Here is a 27,382-nt window from a genome sequence, read left to right on the forward strand (position 1 = left end):
CATGTTTGAAGATGGTCGGAAAAGCACTTTGCATTGCAATCCACAGCTGCTATGTCAGCTGTGTGTTCACTTGCAGGTGTGCAGGCAGCACAGCAAGGAGGGGCTTGTCTCATTTTGAAGACTACTCCATTGTAAACAGACTCTAATGAAGCAGACCTATATTTTTATCCACTGCAAAAGGCTTCCCCTTGCTCCACGGAAAGGGAAAGGGCAGAGGAAAAACAACAATGCTCAAAGGAAGCTCTTGAGACTTAGAACATCATAGAGCAGTGGGAGCAGCAATTATTTGAGCAGAAAGACAACACAATAGCATTTATGTCCAGTGGTTGTTGTGGCGATTCCTAACATCACCCCAACATTGAAATGCTTGGTCAATATTGTGCACCAAATTAAGGGAGCTCACTGACAGTTTTCTAAATGTATTATTATTCAGGATATCTCCCCCATCAGCATTTTTCTCCTATAAAGCTATTTAGTGCAGCCTTAACATCTTTCAGCAAAGGATCCAACTGTTGGAGGTGGATGTGTTTAAAACTGCTACCCTTAAGGACCAGCTGCGGCACAGAGTTCAAGTGCCACACAACAAATCAGTGCAGAAGCAGGCAAAGACCCACGTGTCCCAGCCACACTCACTCTTCAGGTAGGGGGTCACACTCTCAAATTCCTCTCCTCCTCCAGAGCACTGATTGCTTTTATCCTCAAAATACAAATGCAGAAGTGAAAACTTTCTTCCATATGATTTTAGTTAGTTACTTCTCTAATTTAAACCTTTTATCTGAATTATATGCAATGAGTTACGGTAGCTGAATGTAGTTCAGAACAGGTTTCTACAGCTTGACTGGAATCATCCTTCTTCCCAGGTTTTGTGCAGCCTCATATGGTACTTAAGAACATATGCCATACAGTGCATCAGTGCATCAGTGGGTGCAGATGAACTTGCTCCATACTCATCCTGACAGTTTCCTAGGACCTATTTTGTCTTCCTTTTCTCAGCTCCTTGAATCTTCCTGACTTCAGCCCAGTAAAATGTTATGCTCAGTTCACAGGTAAGTAAACTGAAGGTTATTTGACCAAAAAACTCTTCGGCAGAGCCAAGAAACAACCCTGAACACCTTGTGACTATTGTGGGAGACTATGCCTTCCAGTTTACTGAACGGGTGAGTCAGAGAAGTGGGATATGCGAGATCGAATGCATTGCACTCACACAGCTGCTGACGTCTTTGCTCCTGACCCTTTAAGCTTCATTCCAATGCTGGTCAAGCTGCCTCCCCAGAAGAAGGCAGTTTATTAACTTCTACTTAAGATATGAACCATTGCATGAACAGCAGGAAAAATGAGAGCATCTGTCAGCGAGACGCGAGCTGATGTGGGAGCACAGGAACAACTGACCACTACACCAGCGAAGCTCTCCTGCTTTTGACACACCCTTGGGTGCCATTTGCTTTCATGCAAGTTGATTTCTGTGATGCACCAAGTTCTGGGTCCAGGCAAAGCACCTTCGTTCACTTACAGTTCGTGACTCCTCCTTTCACTTGTCCCACAACAGTGAGAAGGAAAAAAAACCTGTTATGTGTTGTTGCAGCAGTTGCAATGATACCTGGTTTTGCCAGCGACGGCATGAACAGGCTGCAACAGTTACTACTAGGAGTGGGGATGAATGGGAGAAGAGTCCCAGGCAATGGTGACACTACAAAAATTTCACCCTGGAACAGCTCCATGCACAGTTGCAGCAGTGGAGCTGGAATTGGGTTGTTAGAACGACGGCTTCAATTGCAGCTCGTTTAAGTATTATTCTCGGGCACAAGAATACATCATTTGTTCAGAAAGGTTCTAGCAGAGCCAGTGTGTAATCCAGACGACCTTGTGGCAAGGTCTTTGGGGCAAGCACGCTCTTTTCCTCTGTTTGAATGCATTCTGCACAACACAATCCTGGTTTGCAAGCAGGAAAACAAATCTCCAGGACTGCAGGGTTTGGCACGGTTTCACTGCAAAGAGCAGGGGTGGAAAAGTTGACTTTAGGAGTGTGTTTTCAACCTGCATGAGTTGTTTTTCCCACTGTAACGAGCGGTGGTGGTGCAGCAGATACAAACATGGTTCCCATGTGCTTTCTACCACAACTATAGCAGAGGTCTCTGTTATACATTGTGTGTGTGTATATATATATACACACATTGTGTATATATATATATGCAAGACGACCAAAGGGATGAACAGCTGATTCCCCACAGTTTTGTGCTATGTGCAGTCAGTTCGACTGACTTCAGAGATGTTTCACCTCTCTATACCAGCATAGATCTTGCCCTCATGATTTAGCGAAACACTTGGGGTTTTTTCTTAAAGAGAATTGGCAGGACTGGGACGAGATACTGGCTATGTAATAACTTTAAATGGCATTAAAGTTCTCACCTCCTTCTTGTTCCGGGAAATTGCATTTGGATCTATCGATCCCAGTGACAGGTTTGGGAGAACAAAGTTGAGCACTTTCGCTGCAAAAACCTGTGGGAGAGGAAAGCAAGCAGTTAAAGAGCTAGTTAGAGCAAGAGAGATAACATAGAGGACCAAATCCTGAGCTGATGGGAATCAGCACGGAAGTTAAATAGTTGAGAAATGTCAACCGACACTGGAGAAAGAGCTGTCCTATATTTAAAACATTTCTCTTAAAGGGAAAGTGTTCAAGCTACTCCTGGGATCAGGAGTGGGTCTGCTAGTGTGAAATGCCATCAGCTGCCCATCCACATGCAACATCATTTCATTGTACTTTGCCTTTTTCTCATTCTCAGGTTAATTTCTAAAAAGGCCTCAGTTAAGCACTTTGATAGGAAAAGCCATTTCCAGCCCTCAGAAGGGCTGGGTTTTGTTGTTTTACTGCCCTTCCCTTGCTGCCACAGCTTTGATTTCAGGCTGCAGTGCATAAGTGATGTTTGGTGCAATTTTCAGCAGTTGCCTAGGCTGCACTCTTTTTGATAAGCATATTCTCTGGGGAACCCGTAAATAAACAACAGCAAAATGTGCATGCAGTGGCTAAGGAAATCCATTGCTCACTTGTCTCCTGGGAAGGAAACACAAAAGCATTCAGCAGCCCAGCTCGAAACTGCTGGCAGAAGAAAGGGTAACACATCTTTCATTTCAATAGCACTACAAGCACGTTGATACCAGGGTTCTGCTCTGACCTTTGATAGCTGTCTTTAATTAAGTGATCACCACTTAAGTCAGAAAACATGCAATTAGTGTTTGTTGTCTCTTTTATGGCTCTTTTGTGTTCACAGCTAACACTTGCAGGTAGACTGCCACTTATTTTCTCTGTTTCTGCTGATGAGTGATCAGTTCTGAAGCACTCCCTGACATTTCAGATGTCAGCTGATACATGACAGAGTAATTACGATATTAGAGGAATAACACAAGGTTGAAGTCAAAGTCATCCAGGAGTGAAAGGCAGTAAAGACTCACAGCAGATCTGAGAACACGTGTGTACCTTGGGGTGGATATGACTGGGAACCAGTGTCACTGTCTACCAGTATATCAAGCCCCTCACTGGCTATGACATTGTGTCAGCAAAATTAATTTCTACTGAGGTCTCTGGAGTTAAACTGTAAAATAACATATTCACACCAACACAGGTATGAGCTTATGATGCAAACAAGCAGGAATGGGGTTTTCTTTGTTTTGTGTTAACTCCAGGCAGCGATGATTTGAGGAATGTATCTTCATGAGTCCTAGGCAAGTTATAGACTCTGTTCACTGACAACACTAGTAACAGTTTTGCTTCTCTGATACCACCTAAGATGACCCAGATATATGCCGAGTAACTTTAGGTACCTGGTTGAGGTATCTAACTTAGAACAAGTGTAATTGTCCTAGGTATTGTTTACAGAGTATGGGGAGTGAGAGAAACACCTCCCAGAACATCAGTAAGATCCAAATAATGGTCTGGAAGCGGCTGTTTCCAAAGACTATAATGACAACTAAGGTGATTAGGCTGCCTTAAAATTGGAGCCTGAGTTAAGTGCAAGGCTGAGTTCTTATGCCTAAAGATTGCTGATTCAGGAGGAAGTACCTTGGCATGAGAAGTTAGCTGATGGTCTCTTGATATCCATTTAGAGCATTGGCCACAAGATCAATACGTTGGTATTAAGGCCACAGATGTTTAGGTCCAAGATGACACATGAAAGAGTAAAAGATGGCAGGGTTTTTGGAAGATGGGGGCTTTGCTTACTTTTAAATTTGGCTGAAGAAGGAAGTCAGTTGACATACCCTCAAATTCCAGAATAAGACGTGAGTTTAATGGGGATTCTGCTCTGTCTCTGCTTGGTGCATATGTGAATATTTGTATTCCCATGGATCTGCAATAGGGAGTTTGCAGCAATAGCATGGATTTGGAGCTTCTTCTCATATGAGCAACAATACACCAGCCTAACGATACACTGAAGGTGGGGAAGGTGTGACAAGGACAGGAGAACTACATATATGCTCTTTCTCAGGCTATTCCTTGTTGGAGACAGGCTACACAGGCTTTTGTCAGATTCAGCATGGCCACTTTTCTGTTCAAATGATATATGCTTATCATCCCAACCTCACTGCTTACTGATGGCCTCGCCTCCGTGACATGCTTTGGAAATGTTCTTGAAGTTTTTGTTTGTATCTGGAGTTTTGCCAAACTGAGTCACAAGCTGACTGCTAAACTGGCTCAGAGATAGGGCTGGCTTCTGACCACAAGTATAGCAGCACATACCGTCCTGGGTTGGTGATATCAGTGAAGTAATTTCTGGTATTCAGCTGTACAAGAGAAGCACCAGGCCCTGTACATAGACCTGTCAGATGTACTTATACACACATACATATATACTCCCTGCGTGCACAAAATCTCTTCTTTATGCACAGACAGAACTAACCTTGGTCTATAGGACTGACTGTGAAAGGACTCTGCCACTATCCTTCAAATGGTCTTCAGATCTGCAGGGAATGCTCCATTCCCTCCAACATGTAGTACACCCTCAAAATTCAGATGTAATTTTGATGATTCTTGGAGGAAAGGTCATGGACAGAAAAATCAAGTGTCATGTTATGACAAAAAAATTCAGAAGGTTCCCCTGGGCCTTCACTGACTTTGTGAGCACTGTGATACAGTTTGTGACATGCCCAATGTTAATTAAAAGCCATGTTGTTGAAGTGCTGGCTATATTTGATACATGAAAGTTTATCACCCTGTTGGCTCAAAGTAGCAATGTCGGTTCTTGAGAGAATAGCTCCCAATAATAAAGAACGGGTAGTGGAAGGATGGAGGTATTACTGGTTGGGATGAGGACGACACTACAGAGCAGTGGTTATTAGAGCTGCTCAAGGCCACTGTAGGTGTGTGAAATACTAACGGTGTTCAAATCCAGCCCTTCCCTCTCTGTGAGAAAGATCTCAGAATAAGATTGAAATGGCTGAACATTGCCTCTTGACTGGAAGCATAACTTAAACATGTTTTCATGTTTTTTTGCATTAGTTTAACTATACAGGTGCTTTGCGATGTAGACACTTTTCTTCTGATGGAACAATCCCTGTTCCCTGCACATGTCAATGTGCTTATTTCTCTCTCCCATGATCTCTGCTTGACAAATGGCTCATGTGAATGCCTTTTAGTTCATTTCACCTCCAAATGAGCTGGATTTAAGAAATGTGGTGTTTGAACTGGTTAAACTAGCCAGGCTCATTTGACTGAGCTGAAAAGTGCCTGGAAGCTCATCACACTGTGATGAGCTACAGAGACCAGGCTGAAAGCAACTGAACTGTGTTATCAGGGATATGATTTGATATGGTACGATCAAGGCGATCTCAGATAAGATATCTCCATACCTGGATACCAAGCCACCTTACATCTGTTTGTCTGAACCTCATGACTAACATCTCTGCTAAACTGGACAGACCAGAGCAAAGCCAAAATAAGAGTTTTTAATATAATACTTTCTTCTAGTTTGACTATATCTTTAAAAAGAGTCCTCCACAATGTTACCAGGTGCAGATTCAGCCTGAATGACAGGGAGACCCTCAGGTACTGGAACAATGTGATGTCCACTTGGGTTGGAAAGCAATAGATCAGTAGGATGCCAAATGGAAACCACAAAAAGCAAAGACAGAATATTGTGTACTTAGTCTTTAAGTCATAGGCTGAGGGTTAGCATAGACTTAATCATTAAGGAATATTTCCTAAGGGGTTGTCCTGCCCATTCGATTTCAAAGCATTTAATAGCAGAAACATAGTGGGAGATACTCTTTTACCCTCACTCTCTTCTTTGCCAGCGTATGTGACTCTTGTCTCTTTTACATCCTTTGAAATTTTGGAGATTCAGAGCTGAATTTTGTCCAGATTAGTTGAGAAGAAAAGGGGAAAGGCAGCAAGATCCCTCCCTCTTCACTGGATTTGCAACAAGTAGGTCAATGCTTCTATCAGGACACAGGATTTATAGGGCATTGATGAAATGGTGTTTCTGCAAAAAGCAGAATTTTATTTTCCTGCACATAGTCTGCAAACCCCCTGTGTTTCTGCTGCTGCCAGGGATGGTTCGGCAGCAAGGGAAGGTATTTCCAACACAGACTGAAGGACCCAGTGTGTAAGCTGGCCCACTGTTATTGTTGCCTTGAGCCCTCGTTTGTTTAGGCCAAGGTAAATTCTTGCTCAGTTGGAAACTTCCCCAGCAAAGGGATGAATGCAATGGTCCTTGGGAAATGGCCCAGGGCCGAGAAATCGTACCAGTTTCAAGGGAAAACCAAAGCCTTTATGTCTCAGAGGCACAAACACCAAGGAAATGGTTTTTGGCTCTCAGAAGAAAAAGAAACACACAAGTGTTTTCAGCTCAGCTTTATGGGAAAACGTGGCTTACACAGGAATACTCTGCCTGTTTTCACTTCTTCCTCTTGAAAACAGAGCAGAGATTATTTCAGGAATAATTAATTTTTAATCAGTTTTGAGATGCAACAATAGATTTGAAAGACAAAGAAGCTCACTGTGCATTTGTATTACTGCATGCAAGAGACTGTAGGAAAGAGACTGTACAAACATCTCCAAAATACTTCAGTTAGAGGTTAGGATTTCCTATGGTGAAATAAAGCAACAATCTGGTACAGATCTGCAAGAAACCAGACTACAGTACTATTAGTTCCCACAGGACTGGTGAGTCCTTATTTCAGGAGGGGTTTAGCATCCAGCAAAAGTTATAGCTCTAGAAGGAAAATCTTTCCATATTTTCCTTGACTCGATTGGAAATAGAAGGCTGACAGTGTCTCTCAGATTCAGACTCTATACTTTTTTTTCTTAATATTTGTTCTTTTTCCCTTTCCAAAGGAAGGAAAAACAGGAGCACTGGTACTCACAGGACCCTTATGCTGAGTCAGGTATAGCCTCGTCTGTGAAGAATCAGCTACCAGCCTCTTAAAAGCACCCTTTGGTGCTCTGACTCCTATTTAAATAAGTTTCCTGGATGGGATGACTTCAGGATTCACTTCCCCTCTGAAAAGTAGGTGAACTGTGGGGGAGGCACTTAGAAGGAAAATATTGACTGGCATCCAGGTGGCACAGATCTCAGCGGGGTTTTGCATTTTAAGGCTAGAGGTCTTGATGTGTTTCCTTCAGTGGCAGAGTGAGGGGATTAAAAAACACCCTTTGGTGCTTGTAATGATTTGTGGGGTCAGTAGATGGCTTTGGCTACAGTTGAAGGTGGAACAGGATTATTCTGAAAGCTGAAGGAATCTGTTTCCTTTCTCTTAGAAGAAAAAAAAGCCAGGAAAAATAGCTTAGAAGTAGATTAAAACAAGAAGCAAGGCCTAGAACAGTCTAGGGAGAAAGGATAAAGGAATGAGATACTCCATTGCTCCTGCTGGCTTTGCTGGTCCTTCCATTTGCTTCCAGCTTCTTTTAGGATTGTTGTTTATTCTTTTAAAGATTCAGACAGGAGAGGAAAGCTGAGGGTCAGTTGCCTTGCAGAGACTCCCTGGGGAAGCGCAGAGCAGGCAGTGCAAATTTGGATCAGAAATAGCTCTGGAAGGGAGAGGTGAATGGAAGAGGGCATAAAGCCTAAATACAAACCAAAGGAGATGGTCTGGACAAGAACCAGCCTTGGTACCAAGCCAAATGGGATGTTGCTGGGGCAGTGATGCTTTAGCTGGAAGCCTTCTTTGAGGCTTATAAAGGATTCCTGGGACTCAAGAGCTCTAGTTTTGTTTAGAAATTGGTCATCCCCCAAATGCCAAAAATAACCCTGGCCTGACTTAGCCAGCAGCCTGTGTTGCAACTATACCAGACTCTGTATGAGTCAGGAAGAAAACTGTCGGAGAGGAAGGGAAAGGATGGCACTGTGTGGGCTGCCACAGGGTGTGGTGAAGAAAGCCCAGTCTGCTACCACCTCCCAAGGTAGTGTCGGTCTCCGACTCTCATTTAAATAAGTTTTTCTGGACGAGTTCAGGATTCGCTTCCCCTCTGAAAGTAGGTGGGACCGTGGGGGAGGCACTTAGAAGAGAAGTATTGACTGGCATCCAGGTGGCACAGATCTCAGTGGGGGTTTGCATTTTAAGGCTAGAGGTCTTAATGTGTTTCCTTCAGTGGAAGAGCAAGGTGACTAGGTACAATGTGGGTTTGCTCTTACCTTGATGGGAGTGGCGACTTCTGGGCTGGCTACCACTAAAGGAGAGATTAACAGCATGCCTGAAAACTCACTGGGTCTCTCACTAGCTGTCAGAATGGAGATGGCTCCCCCCTGCAATGCAAAATAACAGCCCACAGCTTAATACAGGTGTCAACATCTTGTTTGTATAGTAATCCTATTACTGGAAGGGTTTTAGTCCAAACAAGCAGATTATTTATACCCCAGTGAGAGTGCAGTGTGGCCAGTGAGGAAGGCTGGAGGAGCAGGGGCACTAGTGTCTGTTTTTTATGGGGGAGAAGAGACCTGTTTTCTGCTCTCATGCTGTAAATCCTTGCATTACACTGAACTCAACTCTCCGTGCAATGTCTGTCAGCTCCCTAGGATGCCTTGTGTCCTGCTCAGTTAAAAGGACTAAGAAGAAAATGTCTGAAATGATAGTTTAGGTGGGACTTGAAAAATAAGTTGAGGCTCTGTCAGCATGACAGACTGGCAATGCATCAGCAAGATGCTGTGAAGCCAGGCTTGCTCCGTGCTTGTGGCACTGGTAACCTGGGCAACGCGCTGCTGCCATCCGGCATGCGAAAATCTTCACTAATTACTGGAAGCTAAATTTTCTCCTCTTCAGCATCCCCAGCCCCTCCAGCTCCGCAGTGTTGTGCCCAGGGCCTGACAGTGAACACCCAGTCCATGGTTTAGAGCTGAACGCCAGCCAGGCATAGTACTCCTGCACAAGAACAGTGGTTGGTGGCGTGAGGGGTGGGGGACAGAAGGGACCTGGCTGGCTTGCTCGGGAAAGTTTGCAGAGGATTAGTTGCTAAGGGAAATATTTGGTCAACTTCCACACCGCTGAAGAGCCATAGGCTTGTTAAATGGAGCAGCAGCGAGAAGCATCTCAAAGACCTCACTGAGAAATTAGCTCCTTGTTACAGCAGCTTTGGAGCGCAGTGAGCACTTCAGAGCATGCTATGCCTTCTTATGCAAAAACACTTGTTTAGCTGAGCATGGCCTGAATCCCAAAGTACTTATTCATTTTCATCTCCTCCAGGAAGGCAGGGAAAGCAGATCAATGACATCAGTGGGAATATTGCTAGCTTGAATAAAGGGATTTGGCCCGTGCTGTCAGAATCAGACTTCAGATCTGTTCACCAAATCACGGCCTTTGTTTTTGCAGCCCTAATCCCTGGTACATTTTCCTGTTAGGTAGTTTAACAGAATGAGGCTACAGGGTATTTTCGTGCTTCATCCCCTAGCTGCTCACAAAGCTTTGGAGGACTTAACCTCCCGCTTACTCGTTAAAATGAAAGGAGAAGCCCAATGCTGCAGGGCGGCGGTGGGACTTATCATGTACCTGGTGTGAATGAATGGTCCTATTAAAAAATAGGCCCATTGTTACAAATGGCACTAATTAGGGCATGATCCGGCTAGAAAAGTTAAGGACTGACTATACTCTGATCTTCTGGGCTAAGGCATGTTGGCAACTCAGTCTGTGTCTGAAGCGGAAGCTTTGTTTTTCCTGCTGTGAGCTCAGTTATTTCCTGCCATCCGCGAGAGTACCACCATGTTGCGGCACGTGTCCTGCGTGCTACCAGGTGGGGTAGAGGATGGCGCTTACCATGGAGTGCCCCAGAATGAGAATGGGCAGCTCGGGGTGCTCTTTCTTCATGAGGTCAATGTGCTGCAAGCTGTCCCTGATGAAGACGTGGAAATCTGAGACAACCATACGATCACCCTCGCTCTGCCCATGGCCAACTGTAGAGGAAAAGGAGAGCATGCGTTTAAGTCATTTGAAGCAGTGTTTGCAATCGAGAAAGGCTTTAGCAGAAACATGCCTGTTAGACTGTTACTGTCCTAACTTGACCTTCTCCTGCAGTCATCTCTCAACACAGAGTGCTGCAGCAATACAAAGGAAGCCACAAAGAACAATTAAAAAGTGCCATACTGCCCATGAGCTGATTTTAAAAAAATTATATTCCCCTGGGTTTCTACCTGCACTTCAAAACTGAAAGTCCTGATCTAATCTCTTGCAGCCTTCAACTTCAGGGTGAGGAGGGCGGAAGGGCTGTCTTGCCTTACTGTAGCGATGGGAGGTCACTGCATTCTGGGAAATCAGTTTTTGCCCCAGGGATCATAGCCACTGGGGTCTGATGGCTCACTGTACTGAGCCAACTGCTGTGTAGAGTCTTGGCTAGAAAAAGAAAAATCCTGAAGACTAGAGATGGCCGCTATAAACTGAATGGACGATGGACACAGCCTCTTCCAGTGCCTGGGTGTGCATGAGCTTTGCGGAGTCCTGCCTTTTCTCACTGCTACCCTGGAGTACTGGGTGGGCTGGAAGCCTTCCCAGCCATGAGGTGAAGCACTCTCAGCAGAGGAGGCCAAGTGATGGTTGCAACAGCCTGCAGTGGGGAAGTATCAAGTGGCATGCTCCTCCTAAGCAAATGCTAATGCAAACTCTACTGCATCTGAACGCTGTTAGCTCTCTATCTGTGAATTATCTTGCCTGATCAAAGTGAAGGGAAAGACTAAAACGGGAGATGGTGAGTTGCTATGGGAACAGCGGCATCCCTGGCAGAGGTGGAGCCAACAACACCACAAACACAGCCCCAGGCAATTTTGAGCTTGCAAAGGCTTCAAATTAATACCACCTTGGGGAACTAGTTTGCATGTTTACCTGACCACATATATGTGTTATTATCTATCACAAACAGGATTCTTCCTTAAGAACAGGCTCCTTGCTTGTTTCTGTTCCGTGCAGGTTGTTAAGGAAAACTGTGAAGGGGAAAAGTACATCCCATCCATATGGGATAGGGTATAGGGAGTCTTAGACAATATCTCCCTCCTGCTGTGTGTCTCCGTAGGCATTCTCCAGTGGGCACTTAGGCACACTTGTCCAAGGATGTGAAGTGCCTGATTATCTTGCTATTAGGTTATAGTGTTTTCATATATATAAAAATAAAAACTTTATTACCTAATTCCAGGCCAAGATTATGACTTAGACTGAAGAATCCTTAAAAGCCATAGCTACAACTATACAAATATTACCATGCAGCAATGTCTGAAGGCTGGTAACAGTCTTTGTGGTTCTGATATGAGATAAAGTATTTTGCAGGGCTTGACTAAGATCATTTGGCTGGGTTCAAAGGGGTGTACATCCATCAGCCCACACTGATGGTCACAGAGCTACAGTAGTTCAAACCTGCTCATGAGCCTCAATTCCAATTAATTATATGCTGAGATTTATTTTCAAATGAGAAGAAAATTACTTGTTTCACCTTAAGTTTTATTGTGCATGTGCTTTCTCTGTAGAATAATATGGAGTTCATATTGTGAGATTCCACAAGGCCAAGTGCTGGGTTCTGCACTTCGGTCACAACAACCTCATGCAACGCTACAGGCTTGGGGAGGAGCGGCTGGAGAGCTGCCTGGAGGAAAAGGACCTGGGGTGTTGGTTGACAGCCGCCTGAACATGAGCCAGCAGTGTGATCAGGTGGCCAAGAAGGCCAATGGCATCCCGGCTTGTATCAGGAATAGTGTGGCCAGGAGGACCAGGGAAGTGATCGTGCCCCTGTTCTCAGCACTTGTGAGGCCGCACCTCGAGTACTGTGTTCAGTTTTGGGCCCCTCACTACAAGAGGGACATTGAGGTTCTGCAGTGTGTCCAGAGAAGGGCAACGCAATTTGTGAAGGGTCTAGAGAACAAGTCTTATGAGGAGTGGCTGAGGGAGCTGGGGTTGTTTAGCCTGGAGAAGAGGAGGCTGAGGGGAGACCTTATCGCTCTCTGCAACTACCTGAAAGGAGGCTGTAGCGAGGCAGGGGTTGGTCTCTTCTCCCTAGTAACAAGTGATAGGATGAGAGGAAATGGCCTCAAGCTGTGCCAGGGGAAGTTTAGGTTGGATATTAGGAGAAACTTCTTCACTGAAAGGGTTGTCACGCATTGGAACAGGCTACCCAGGGAAGTGGTGGAGTCTCCATCCTTGGAGGTATTTAAAAGAAGGGTAGACGCGGTACTTGAGGATATGGTTTAGTGGTGGACTTGGCAGTGATAGGTTAGCAGTTGGACTCGATGATCTTCAGGGTCTTTTCCAACCTTAACGATTCTATTATTCTATGATTCTATAATTTTTCAGTGCTATTAGCCAGAAGCCAGGTTTGCAGCACTTCTAGCAACACAAATCTCTTAGGAAGATGCTCTTAGTCATACGGTTTAGTTTTAGGTAGTCCTGCAAGGAGCAGGGAGTTGGACTTGATGATCCAACTCAAGATATTCTATGATTCTGTGATGATTATTTGCATGCTGGATGGCAGCCCCTCTAGTGATCAGCAAAGAAAAGCATTGCCTACCCAGCTGGAAAGGTAAAGGTTTTTCAGTTAGATTTGCTGGCAATAGTCATACCAGAATAAATCAGTATGTCTAAACTTAATTTTCTTGCGAGCCATCCAAAAAATGACCTTCCAAATTAGGCAGACCTTCTAATAAAAAGCTGGACTAAATATACTCCATCTAAGAAAAACTGAACCCCAAACTTGCTCTTCTTTTGTCCTGCCAGGTACTCTCCAGAGCCGGGTCTCTCAGCCGTGAACACTGCAATCAGCCATGCTGTCTGCCAGATAAACCCATAGATGTCATGCTGGTCAATTCTAAATAACGTATTACCAGATCTGCTTTCCATGCACACATTCCAATTCCTGCCAAAATATGATATAGCAAGCATTCTCCGTGGATCAGTGACCAGAAACAAATCAAAGAGCCAATTAAAATACAAGTTGCAATAATCTACAGATGTGAAGCCATGTGTGTGGCTAGTGGTTCTATTAACTTTAAACTGATTTTTATTACAGATGGGAAGTGAGCTTTTCCCAACTTTTACACATGTCCAGTCCACTCACTTTATGGACCTCAAATGCGCTATCTGCCTAGTATTTAAACTTCAAATTTAGCAACCTAGTATGAGCTGAATAATCCAGAGAGAGGAAAATTTTGTCTTAGCAGAGCTCTGCACTTCCACTTCTTTTTTCTCCAGTGCTGTTTGCACTTGCTTCTAGTATCTGTTTCTCTACAGTGTCCATGTAAGATGGCTGAGCAAGCAGAAATAGCAAGCCCCTGTGGCCCAGGTCTGTATATGGCCCATGACTCCCTGTTATGGGGCTGTGAGGCTTTGCTCTATTTTTGGATAAGACAGAGGCAGGTCTGGAAAGCCTCCTTGGTCCTCAGCGTGGACAAAATCCCCTGGTCCTAACACGTAACAGTGAAACTGATCATAACAGTCAGAGTTATGATTGTGGAAGCCAAGAAATACCCATGCAATAGCTGTAACAAGCATCTCATTGGATTTCTGCAGGGTTTGGGGTTTTTTATTAATACTTTAATGAACCCACCTTTTGACACCGCTTTTAACTGCTGAACTCAGATGGCACAGAGCGATGCTTGAAGAGCAGTTTGTCTGCATGTAAGGTAAAGGAAGGCCACGCAAGTCTTTGTTTTGATACTATCCCTGCCCCTTGCACAAGGTTAGCCGGATGGTATTGCTAAGTTGGGTTCTTTTATTTTACTATTTTTCTCTCTTCCCCTCCAAGAAACCAAACTTACTCCACCAGAGAATGAGTTTATTGCAAGTTTGAATCTCCCAGCTGAGAAAGCTTCAGGGTGAGGAACTAAGACCTTTTCTATTAGATGGAAGACATGTGCACAGCCAAACACCAATACACTCAAGGATATTGACAGGTTTTTCTCTGATCTTTTGCCTTCAGAGCTATTAAGAATGAAAGGTCAGGTTCATGCTTGATGTAAAGCTATTTGCTTTGGGTTTTGCTGGGAATTAGTCTGAGGTAGTGCTTCAGTAATGCCAATGGCAAGACAGTGGGTGTGGGAGGAGGGGAACTGCCTGTGCCTGGGAACTGGAACTAACCAGAGACTGCTCCACACCCAAGTGACGCAACAGCCAAGGAAGACAACAGAGAAATGTCATGAGAACCACAGCTCCATTAACTCCTCAGTGGTCCCTCTGGGGCCCCTGGTTTCAAGAGGGAAATGTGAGGTTATAACCATGAGATGCTCATCTGTAAAGAGTTGTGGTGATTGCCAGTGTACACCCACACGACACGCTTGGTTTTCAAAATCTGTCGAATACGTTTCATATCTAGCGGGCTTTACATCCAGCTTGTGTGGTTCACTGTTAGTATTGTGTATGTGCAGTGGCTCAGTGATAGATCATTTTGGGCTATGTGTACTGAGATAATTGTGGGCACCCTTTCCTGGATGTAAGCCTTTAAAAACAAGAAACTAAAACACATCTTTTCAAATTGCAAATCTAGAATTAGGAGGTCTAAGCCTCCATTTCCAACCAAACACACCACTGCAAAATAACATACTTTGCTCAAAGTCTGAATAAAAGCTGCAATGATCTGGCTCAATATGGAATAGCTTTTAAGTTCTGCGCTCTGTATTTTCTGCATAAGCTTGCTCAGACTGCAGCTCTACCACTGTAGTAACTGATGATCAGTCAATCCTGTTGGAAAGCATGACATCAGAGCATGATCTCACCTATGATTACAGATGCTCCAAAGCTACACACCTCTCTGGATGGAGTAATACTGACTGGCTACACAGGAAGACAAAGCTGAGAGTTCAGTGATGTAACATTTGAGGGTCTGAGGGCTCTGGGGAGTGCATTATCGTCATGTAAGAATTACTCTGCCAGCATAATGGCTCCCGTGGCCCTGCAAATGCATACTTCTACAAGTCCCTACATTCGTCAAATCCCATATCCTCTTGTGCTGTGGGGCTTGCTTTTGAAAACCACTCCAAAGCAGCCAGAATCTTCAGCTGGCATTGGCTCACATGCCTCAGAAAAACATCCTGGTCAGATTTGGGATATACTGAAAAAAATGTAAAAAAAAAGCACAGTGCAACTCAACCCTCCCTTCCCTTCAGAAACCACCAAATGGGAACTGCCTGAAGAAACAAGTACCCCAGCTCTGAACTTGCTGGGCAGATTCATTCAGACAGGAGCTGTGATGGGTGCCCCGCCTGCCGCTCTGCCGTAGCGGTGGCTTGCTGGGGATTAATTCCCAGCATGATGCTTGTTTGCTGATGCTATGGGACCACATCATAGCTGAAGAAATACATCCTTAAAATCACTAAATAAGACCAACAGAGCATTAGGCAAAGAGGAGAGGCTGGCAGTGCCTGTCTCCGCACACCCTAGGGCACATTAGCACCCAGCCCTCCAAGGCACTGTGGGGATGGATTAGCGCAGCAGCACACCTTGTCCACCCTCAGGTAATTGCACAATTTTTTTTCTAAACACCAACTTTTATATAAACCACACACTAAATATTTCTTTCTCTTTCCTAGTGTCAAACCCTCCTGACAAGGGCACAGTCCAACCCTGCACACTCAGGTGTGGACTGAATCACTCTTCAGAGCTTTAGCAGGAACGTTTTGCTACGGAAGATAAGGTGACGGGGAAATGCAGGGTCAGATGATGACTTAAGCTATGCTGCTGTAAATCAACCAATTTCAGTGGTGTGCCTTAAAGCTTACAGTCATGGGAGAGCAGAAATTATGAGCCATGTTGTTTTTTCAGCCCTTGCTCCCTATTTATTATGGAAAAAAAAAAACATAAAACAGAGAGAGAGGACATGAGAAATCTGCCTGGGGAGCAGTAATTGTCCAGACAGAATCTGGATCTTGACTTTTCACATACTTTGAAGCTTTCAACTTTGGGGAAAAGGGGATGGTTTGGATCCATTTTTATTGTAGTGAGGACGCTATTGCAGGCATCTGTGGGGTGAAATGTTCTCCCTGACCAACTGATGGTAGAAACAGTCAGGAGGGATGCAGGGCTTGAGTCCTGCCTTGGGATCCAACGCACTGTGTGTTTGTTTTCCTTGCTACATATGTAACTCTAAGATTTTGAAGTGGGAGAACCAAGAACAGGGATAATTAGGAGATGGTCAGGCACTCCAGGCTTACCACTCCCTGAGCATAAATACATTTGGACTTGCGATGGCACTAACACAGGAGCACCAAGAGTTTTCAGAAGTAGTTAAAAGTGAGAACTGTCACCACTGCAAAGTCAATGATTAAACAGCCACAGCCAAGGAGCTGCTCCTGTACCACAGAGTCCCACATCAAAAGGATGCTTCTTAATTATGTCAGAGGGGGCCGTTGGCAATGCTCAGTACTGTAGTGTCTGATTTAATAAGCTGGAGCATGGGTGCAATTCAATTCCCAAAGGAGCCATTGGAGGCCAGAAAAGGTGATTTTACTGCCTCAGCACTGCCTCTGCAGTAGCAGCAGGCAGCAGCACGTTACTGTGCAGGCAGTGGTATGCAAAGGAAGGACTTATGTTAGAGCCCACGCCAAGCTCAGGCTGAAGACCCTCTTCTTCAACTGCCTCCTTCATCAATAAGCTTATTGGAGTCTGACAAGTCCATTTGAAGCAAATGCCTAAATGACTTTTGGAAAAGGAGGTATTTACGTGACTATTATGTGTTTATTAGCTTTCTGAAAGATTAATTTTATTTCTGAAGGCCTCTGCCTCTGTTTTCTGCCCCAAATTGGAGACGGGATGTTCTCCTCACTGGTGCTGGACACTGCAGCATGCAGGATAGTCAGCCCACCTATCCCCCACCCTTTTTTGTTCTCACCCTCCCACCCCTCCATATACATGAAAGTAGTATGTCCTCCCTGCAGCCGAACTGTCTGGGTTAGGAAAAAATATATAATTAAAAGAACTCATAGATGCTTTCACTCTGCAGGTGGCCCACACAGAAGAGAAATGCCAGGTCTCAAGCCTGTGGGAGGGAGATTTTGGATGGCTCTCCTGGTGCACAAGGGGCAAATGTGCCAACCTAAACCCTCTCCTGCAATCTTCCTGAGCTTGTGGCAGCTTGCTCAGGTGGGGACCTCACTGTGGTGGTCCACAACCTACCCTGCGATCCCGCTGCTATGGGAAGGGACCACTTCAGTAGCTCATTTTAACATCCAACCCCTATGGACTGGGAGACAGCCAGTCTCTCTCTTGTCTGCCTCTGCTTTCCTCTCTGCCCTACACAAAATGCATTCAGACTTGGGGGTAAAACTTCTACTTAAAGCACAAGATGAAGCAGAGAGAGTTTTTGGGAGTGTTTCAGCTTTGGAAGTCAGTGCAGCAGTTAATTAAGTGGTGTCACAAGGCAGTATGGCTGATGCCTGTATTTATGAGATCTATTGAAATTCGTCTGAGCAAGGACTGCTTTTTTTGCACTTGTACATCACCCAGCACCACAGGGCATCACCACAGACCTTGGTCCAAGGTACTGCAAGATCTAAAAGGAATAATTAATTCTAATCCCAGACGGTAAGGCAGCACAGTTTTGCAGAGGAGGAGATGGGAGAAAGCACAATACACAAGACGACACTAATAATGGGTTTACATAGCAAATGCTGTGTGCAGCCTTGATTTTCTGCCTGGGTGTTTTTAAGGTTTAATGAAAAAAAAAATTAATGAACTAGTAAACACTTCAAATTGTCATAACAGTTCACTACTAAAAAAACCCTATACTTGCTTTGTAATGAATCAAGTACACATCCTTTTCATCAAGTGAACAAAGCTCATTAATTAAACATACTGGTTTTCAAAGCTCCCAATGTTTAATTATTTGTTTAACAAGCAGTACATCTAATCTACCATTCAGACACAAAACCAACTAAGACAACAGGAAGAAGCTTCAAAGCAGGACAATGAACATCTGGAAAAGTCAACAGACTGCCTGTGTTGACACTAACATGTAAAGCTAATTCCACTGGCAGAACAAATACACACAGGAAGCACCTCCAAGTGCATCGTGCAGATCCCTACTCAACAAAGCGGCTTCGTTGCCCTGAAAACAGACTTATCACAGGAAGAGAGCCTGTTCTGGTTTTATTTCCCCTATCTTTTTCCATTCCCCAATGAAATCAAGTCTGGTGCATGGCAGGCTTTCAGTAGTGTCTGCCCTCCGTATGTATGCACTCTTCATTTTGCACGCAGATGGAGAGAAAAGGCAGGACAGAGACACCTGAGCTGCTTGAGAAGCAGGGTAAGCTGTCCTAGGATTTTCCATTTGACTCTGGTCAGCTGCTGTGCTGCAGTGTATTTTGCAGCTGAACCTTGGAGGTGAGCTTTTCAGTGTCCATCTGACTGAACCTCAGCTGTGCACCATCTCTCTCACCCTCTCCCACAGCTCTGGTTTCCACAAGAACAAAAAGTGCTTAGGCTGGAAGGGAGCAGTGGAGTGCTCCAGCTAAGCCTATGATCTGGACCACCAGGAGACAGGACCGTGGGGCGCAGTGCAGAGTACCTGCTCTGCAGTATTGACAAGCTTTACACTGTGAGTATTTGATACAAGTCTACGGTCTAAGGCTTTTCCAGGAGGACTACTTCCACGTCAGAAGGGAAGCAACAGGAACCAAAAGGACAGGGTTCATGCTCACCACTGGTTCCATCTTTATGTTCCTCAAAGATCTGAAATACAGCTCAACACATGCTTAACGTTAGTAACTTTTGACAGCTCTTCTCTGTCTGTCTAGTCCTCAGCAGCCCTTCTTTCACACCGCCTGTATAGATACAGTGATTACACTGGGTTTTCTATGGCAATAGGCACATTATAAAGCCATTAGATATGGTACCCAACAGAAGTATCTCTCCACCCTTGGTGTTTTATGTATAGAGCATGTACCTAAGAATTACAGATGGATTCTGCCTCTCTCTTGACAAAAGGGAGTCTTCCCCTAAACGTACAAGTCTGTCAGCTTCCTGATTCCTTCTCGAGGTTAGGAAAATAATTTTTCTTTCAGCATTTGCTGGATAGTTTTTCTTCACTTGCCTCACACAAAGAGTGCAGCAAACTGAAAGCCTTCTACTCCCACATCAGAGACACATTTTCTGAGCTGAGATATTTTTAGAATAGTGCACACACAGAGTTATATTGTTTGTTGTCTTTGTTGGGGGAAAAAAAAAGAAACAGGCAATTTTCTATACTAAAATTATTTTTGCCTTATTGCTGGGGAGCAGAGAACTAGTCATCTTGCTGAAGCCATTTAAAATTTCTGTACTCCAGAGATGATAAACAAAATGACCTGGTACATATCAGAGCAGTCATTAATTCTGTCCAACAAGGCAAAAGCTGTTTCTGCCAATGTTAAGAGCCAATTCATCTCTAATGGATACAATCATGGCTCTTTTGGATTTAGAAGACTTGCCCATTTCTTATGCTGTTGCTGAATTTGGCTCTGAATTACAGTTCCTTAAAAGTCTTCCTGGAACATCATGTTGCTCATGAAAACACACTGAAAAAAAAACCATCTGACTGTTTGTGTTGAAAAATAATGAGTTCTTCATAAGCTGTATTTACAAACAGCAGCCACTGTGGCCAGACTAGAAATATAAGTGTCTCCTGGGACGTCATGTAATGAAAGAGGGCAAGACAGTATGAAAACCTGCACATACCATAGCCACTTCCTAAACTACTGGGATTAGGTAGCTTTGTCATTCTTATCACAAAATCAGTATGCTGCTGCTGAGTGGCTCGTGGAAGCTAAGGCCTGTGAAAGGCACATGTATGGAGCCAGGCAAATGGAGCCTGGTTCTTTCTCCACAAAGCTCATACACACCAGTATTCTACTCTCTTCCTCAGCCCCTTCTACAATGCCACCTCCAAGGTCAGCCCTCAAGAATATTAAAGCAAAAGACAGCTGAAGGGAATGCCCTTCTCTACCAGGCTGCTGGGATCAATGATTTGAAAATGCTGCACAAAGCTGGTGTAGATCATTGAACAGCTGTTGAGCTCCTCTGCAAAAGAGTTTCTTCTGGCGATTGGTGAAGAGATTCCTATCTAATCTCTTTTCCTATGGCATGAAAAATCACATCATACAAATGTAAGATATATAACCAGTGAGACACGACTTATGGTGCCTCTAAGGAGTCTTATAATCTGGCACTAAGTGATTTTATTTAAGGCCCTATAATAATTCTTTACTGTTATTCTTGCAGTATTGCACTGAGATTTTGCCCTCTTTCAGGAGGAGCAGATAATTTCCTGAAGTATCATTGAGGTGACTTTATTTAGCATCAGAGTTGGTCTTCAAAGACTTATTCTGGTGTGACATAGAACGAGTATCAGTGCTCAGATACTGCAGAAAAAATGCCATGGGCTTTGCTGGAGTTAATGCAGGGTCTCACTAGTTCACTCGACCTATATGCTGCTGACCTTTTAAGAACAGAAAAGGGCCTTTTTTCTGCTCTCCACATAAGATACTACTTATGGTAGTTAATTTCATACTCACTGGAAGAGGATAGCAGCCAAGGACAATCTCTCTGCTATTTTAATTTAGCTTTAAAAACAAATATATAATTTTCTTCTCTTGTTTTAGTACCATAAAATAATTTAAAAAAACAGTGCAAACTTTATTTTTTCCCAGATGAAAACAAAGACGAAAGTCCGCTTGCATTAACTTTCTGATCCAAGTTCCAGCTTTGAAACAGCTGGGGCACCAATTCAAAATGTCAGTTTTCAATGAAAAAGCCAGCTCTGGAGTGGAACTGCACACTCCCCTTCCCCTTCCCTGCCCATTTATTCCAAAGCACGGCTGGCATGTGGGTTGGCTCTCCAACACGCACACGCTATTAAGTCTAAATGACAGCTTGTTTAACTAGAAAACATTTCCATTTTTTCCTTAACAAAGGCCATTCATTTCTTGCTCTTCTATTTGCTTAAAGACGGTTTCATTTGCCCTGCCTGAGAGTTTGCACAACCCGCCTGATTGTTCCCCTCCAAACAGTGCTGCAAGTTAATGACCCACCTCTTGATCTCTGAGCAGGGAGCCTTGCCCAGCACACTGCAGCATGATCACGCGAGTTAGTTACATTGCAAAATCCATACATGTGCCTTGAATATCTTTATGCTTAAGAAAACAATCGAATCAATTAATCTCAGGAAGGACAGTCCTAATTCTTCCCTGCTAACAGTAGATTAGGCATCAGGAAGAAAAAGGAAGATGAAAGCTGGATCATGTAGCAACTCCTTCCATGCTGTTGACGAATGTCTTGGGGGACAGGCACAACTTCCTTTCAAGCTAACTTCAAAAGGTTCCTCCCCATGCAGACCACCCATTGGGAACCCACATCAATAACAAAAAAAAAATATTTAAAAGAGCCATTTTTCACCCAATTTATTTACATGTTAAAATAAACATGAGTTCCCATATAGAGCAAGGGCTCCCGGTGGGTTCTGTTTAGTCTGTGAGATTCTTGGCGCTGGAGTACAGCATTTCTCTACTCCAAAGCAATCTTGGCATAGATTTTTTTGTTATATAATTTTTTCAGCAACCAGCAAATGAATAACACTAATTCTTCTAAAAGGTGGGAGTCATGTTCTGAGACACCAGCAAGGTGTTCTACCAATTAATCTGCCAAAAGTTCATTAGTAAACCGGAGCTCCCAAACTCCTGCATTCAGGGTCAGTTCTCCCCATGGGCTGCACTTCCAGTTCTCAATCAACCTGTCCGAAGGGAGCTTTCCCACAGAGCTAAAGAGCTTTTCGTTTTTGGCTTCACTCCTTTGCATTGCCACATGGCAGTGCCACCCTCATTAGAGTGGATTTGTCCCTGTTCTTGACAAGGCATGAAGGAAATACCACTCTTCCAGAGCTGACAGCTTTTTTTTACCCACTTTGCACAAGCTCAATGGGTGAGCAGCGTGAGCAGCAGGTGGATTATTTGAAATAAGGGTAGGCTTTTTTTGGTTGTTTTTTTAACAGGGTACATCTGCACAGAGCTACAGCTCACTCAACCCCTACCAGACCTAACCGGAACCTGCTTTTCCCAGCAATACAATTAAAAATAAAACCTTCTGATTAAGCAGGTCTGGCAGGGAGCACTCCTGGGTGGGGCAACCCTGCCCAGTGTGCCAGAGCAGAGTCCCACAGCTGCCAGTTGGCTCATGGCTGGGTGGTATTTAGATAGTGCACAGGGAAAGTCACCGAGAAAGCAGTATGGCAGAAAATAGCTCTACTAAATTTGTCTTGCAGCAAAGCTCTTGTCCTTTCTTGGTAGAGATTAATTTCAGTGTTATTGTTTAAGCTGCTTTTTAGCACTTGAGGCACTTTGTAACTTTTCTCCCTGCAACTCTGAAATCCTCACTACATACATATTTACCAAACAAGCCAGGATCCAACAGGCAGGTTATTGCTTTCTGTGCTCTATTACTCATTTCAGACCATGGCTGGTTGACAGTAGACAATGAATACTAGCTGGCAGGTCTGCACTTCAGTAAACAACACACAGGTACACGTGTTGAGATTTTGAAGGTTACGGACCTGTATGTTGCTTTTGGGCTGTGCAAACTACTTTGCAATCAGTCAGCGAGGGCGTATTTGCAGCTCAGAGAAAGCTCCCTTCAAAATCTGGGCAGGATAGGTCCAACATTCATGAAAGGGCATGGGCCTGGAGTCAAAAGAACAGGTCGTATCAGGCAGTTCAGAAGAGTCCCCAGCCTCCTCTCCCTTTCCCCAGCCCTCCGCTGTACTGAGCATGAACTTGGCACCACTATGGATCAGGCTGCATCCTCCTTAGCATTAGCCAAACTGCCAGGGTGTCCCAGCATGCTTTGTCTTTGATAAATTCAGAACCAGAAAACAAATGCAGTGTGGAGAACATCAGTTTTAAAGGATTGGGGTTGAGATTAGTCTCTGTACTATGTACAATTCAGCACCATTTTTTTAAATTTTTGAAGCTAAACAAGGATTCTCAAATTGGAGAGTACTGCCAAGCCCTGAATAAAGCCCAGCATTAGAGATGCTGTGGGTATAACAGCTTTCCCCATGAATTGAATCTTCAGATGGTATCTTCAGAGAAATTAACCCCCAAGTGCCACACAATAGGCTCTGTGGCATCAGTTTTAATGCCTTTGGAAACCTCACCTTGTGGTTAAAACAGATTATTCCCATTCATTGGGCAATACTGACAGATAGTGGAGTAAGGCACAGGCTTAGCTGGTACAGACTAACTTTTCTGCATTTTTTGTGAAGTGGTCAAGTTTCCAGGTACAATCCTGAATACAAATTCAGTCAAAGGACATCTAACTACCAAACCAGTCAACCAGCATGCAATTATCTGGCACATGATTGTTTGTTTTCCACCCACAACCCCATTCCTTAGCAGTTCCAAAAGCAAATGCTTAGCATTTGGACATAAGGAAACACTATACAGTTGCAATTTAACCTTTGTTATTTTTCTGCCTCATCCCCTTAAATATTGGTGAGATATTTTATTCTAAGCTGCTCCCTTTACTGGCTGCATCTTCCTCTCAGCTTGTGAAGAGCCATTCACAGTAGCAGATTTGCATTCTTGGATCTCAGGCTTTTTGTCTGCAAGCTCTCTGGGAGTGGGTTTGTATCATGTTTAGATTTGCCATGAGTAACCTGAGATATAGTGAGGTGAAGTGTTTTTCCTCAGATCCACGACAAATCTGTGGCAGAGCCAAGTGGGGGTTTCCAAACGCCTTCCTGCATAGTCTACTACTGCAATACAGAATGAGCTGCATCCTGATCTGAAATCATACAGGATCGGTCATATGATTAATGGGAAGGACTACCTGCAAGAGATATCTATGGCTACTAAAACTGCTGCTCCATTGAAACGTAACAGACCGTGCCAGACCTAAACCTATGGGAAATCCAGGGAAGTCTTTGGAATACCAAGTGAGAGAGCTTTTCCAGTTCAGGTCACTAAAATTTTGCCACAGCTGGCACAGACCAAGATACACTATCATCTGAGGAGCGGTTGTTGCTTACGGAAATAGGTTGATGAGTTGTCATTTGATGTCTTAATGCATTACGAAACCAAACCACCTTCACTGCAACTGGCTCCCTGACTGCCAGACTGCACAGAAGGCTTCATAGTGGGCTCCACACACACCTTCAGGTAAGACTTCTTCCAACTGGCCTTAGGTTTTGTGAGATCTTTTTGCAATCCTCATTTTGTTATTATAAAGAAGGAAGGTGCTCAAGGCTGAAAGGAATGCTACTGTGGTGCTGGAAAATCTCATCTGAGTTGGAGACCAAACTAGAGGCTAACCAGATGTTCTGCTTTACTATTGGACTTCGAAATTAAGAGGATCACACTGTCAGAGGCTTTCAATTATGAAGATTAATTTTTTAAAATTCTGAAATAATTTTCCCAAATCACCAACCATGATTTTCATAGTTCCCTGTACACACCTTTAACAGCTAAAATGATCTTTTCTTCTCTAAAGTAAGAGTCCAAGACATGTTAGCTTCTTACTAAAATAAGAAAAGCAACCTTAAAACCCGTAAGTCAAATTCTAGCCCCACTGAAGTAAGTTAGTAACATTTGGCTACTGCCTTCAGGGCGTGCAAGCATGTATTCTGTGTGTAGAGAAGTAAAGCTCAAGAAATTAAGAAATAAACCCCAAAACCATGTAAGAATCACATTATAAACATGGTTTTAAATTAAAGGCATTCTGAAATTAAAGAGAAGCTGCAGTGATGAGCTGGGAGCATACACATTGGCACCATCCCTGAAGGAGCAAGAGGCAAAGCTGAAGGTATCTGGCACATACAAGATCAACCCGATGTCTCAAAGGTGGAAGGAGAGGCAGAACCAGGAAAGGTTCAAGGGCTATATGGTATGTAAGTGAGAGACATCAGTTAACTTCAATGCTCTGTCAGGTTCTGCAGGCAAAGTGTGAGACCAAAGGAGAAATGCTCTTAACTAACATGCTGTGGGTAACTAATAGATGGAGAAGAAAAAAACATTGGCACTGAAATATATAGCCCTAAAGTGGGCAGAAATACACTGGGACAAAAAGTGAAAAGTTTCTAAGAATCAGAGAAGCAGGACCCTGGAACAGCCTGATCAGCTGGAAGAGTGTGTGCTAGCAACCAAACTTGGTTAAAAACTGAGCTTTGACCATTTGTGAAAAAGACACAGGGAAGCTCTTTGCAGGAACAAAAGCCTAGCTAATCCAGGGAGTGCCTTCCTGTCTCTGCTCCTAATAAGAGTATGTTTTAATAAACAAAGAAATGTCCTGTTTCACATTCAGCATGAATGTGCAATAGGAGGAACACAATTGACTGAAAAACTCAGACACTGTAACCAAGTATATTTTTCTGCAACACTCAGACTGATTTAAGACGGAAGAATCTGAATATGTGAATCAAAAAAGGATGAATTTTCCCTTCGTTCATTGTCTGGTTTTGCTTCTGGGGCTTGTTGCTGTAATACTCAATGTCTTTTTTGCAGTCACTGCTAGCGAACATTCTGTTTTTTTAAAAGAAATCTCTGCATCTTTGTAGTAAGAAGGATGTCTATTAGTTTTAGGACTTGTGACACAGTCCCTTAAGAGGGCTCATGGTCTGCAACAAATATAGCCACCCCCAGGAAAATTAACAGGGCTAGTGATTTCTGGAGGACATCCACCAATTTGAATCAGGCATACAAGCTCTGTAACAACATGCCATGTTTTATGAATGAGTGAATAAGCAATCAAACAATGAATATTAGAACTACAAAGTATAAAAACCAGCATACGGGCTGCTTCTGCCTCTCTGTTTTGGCAAGTGTAACTCTGGCCCCAACCCTCAACATGATCTACGAGGGTGGGCCATTAAGGGTAATCCACTGAAGACTGAAGTTGGGAGGGGGTTGATACCTCACTTGCAAGGAACCTGTTGCTGGTTTAGACCCTGTAATAGCTCATGGCATTTTACAACGCACTAACAAACATGGTGCAGTAGGTTTGTTTGGGGCAGGCCCAGGGAATCTGTTGACAGCAAGATTTGGTGAAAAATAGAATGAGACTGCCAGTTTTGATCAAAGCACACAAATGCATGGAGCTTAAGTGAGCCTTCCCATGACTTCAGACCAGTACTTATGTTGTAAGGAAAATCAATCCTCTCATTCGAAGTGTTGGAAGTTTTTCTTGCTGTAGTGAATAATTTCCCCTGATACCATAGCTGTTAGGCAAGACCAATTTTATTCAGGGTTTCCAATGCAGGTAGGGCACAAAGAGTGTTAAAAATGAAGATATAATGGCAGGTTTAGGCCATTTATTGACTGGCTATGTTTTACTTCTCTTTGTAAAGGTGCCTGTCTTTTGCCTTTGTTCAGTGCAAAGAGCTCTCTTTGAATACCACGCTCCTTAATACGGCTGTTCCTTCAGGATAGTGCTGAACCAGACACTAACCTGAGATGGACTGTGCTCCTTTGACTCTTGTTATCTATCTAAAAAGGTACTGAAAGAAGTCAGACTATGTTTTAAGCCAATTGGAGTAACATACACAAAATACATTTTCTCCTATATTTTCAAATGCTGTTCAGTAACTTGGAACAGTCATTTGTAACTCAATAGGATGACAAACACCACATCTGTATGAAGATGCATTTATAGGTGAGGAATCATCAGCAATTAGCTTCTGAAACAACCTCCTCCAAATTAGACATATCTGAAAAGTAAACAATAGGAAAGCTAGTCACGTTAATGAAATGCTGTTGCTATGGAAAAATTGTCCCTGTGAAGGTGAAAATAAACACACTTCCTTTTTGTTCTTGTGCAAAGACATCAAAAAGCATCTCCCTGAAGATGAAGCTGTTCCTAATTATAGATACCATTAAAGCCTGCTTTTAAGACGGTCACTTCAAAACGTCCTGTGCTTCAATTTTGGAAGCAACATCCCAAATGCTAGCAGCTAGGATGCTCTTTAGTTCATAAAGAATAA

At 43.6% G+C, this 27,382-nt stretch overlaps 1 protein-coding gene across 7 annotated transcripts in view; it reads right to left on the reverse strand.

The window, feature by feature from the left end:
• The window catches only part of MGLL (monoglyceride lipase), a 110,259-nt gene that overhangs the window by 8,579 nt on the left and 74,298 nt on the right, over nt 1-27,382 (reverse strand). For all 7 annotated transcript variants that reach the window (XM_064453764.1, XM_064453763.1, XM_064453762.1 and 4 more), the window contains 3 exons: nt 10,234-10,370; nt 8,622-8,732; nt 2,407-2,496 (listed from right to left, as the gene is read on the reverse strand). In XM_064453764.1, coding sequence (XP_064309834.1) covers nt 2,407-2,496; nt 8,622-8,732; nt 10,234-10,370 — 338 coding nt within the window. The remainder of the gene's footprint in view (nt 1-2,406; nt 2,497-8,621; nt 8,733-10,233; nt 10,371-27,382) is intronic.

Source organism: Phalacrocorax carbo, chromosome 6 (genome assembly GCF_963921805.1).
Source record: "Phalacrocorax carbo chromosome 6, bPhaCar2.1, whole genome shotgun sequence".
NCBI classification, from domain to species: domain Eukaryota; kingdom Metazoa; phylum Chordata; class Aves; order Suliformes; family Phalacrocoracidae; genus Phalacrocorax; species Phalacrocorax carbo.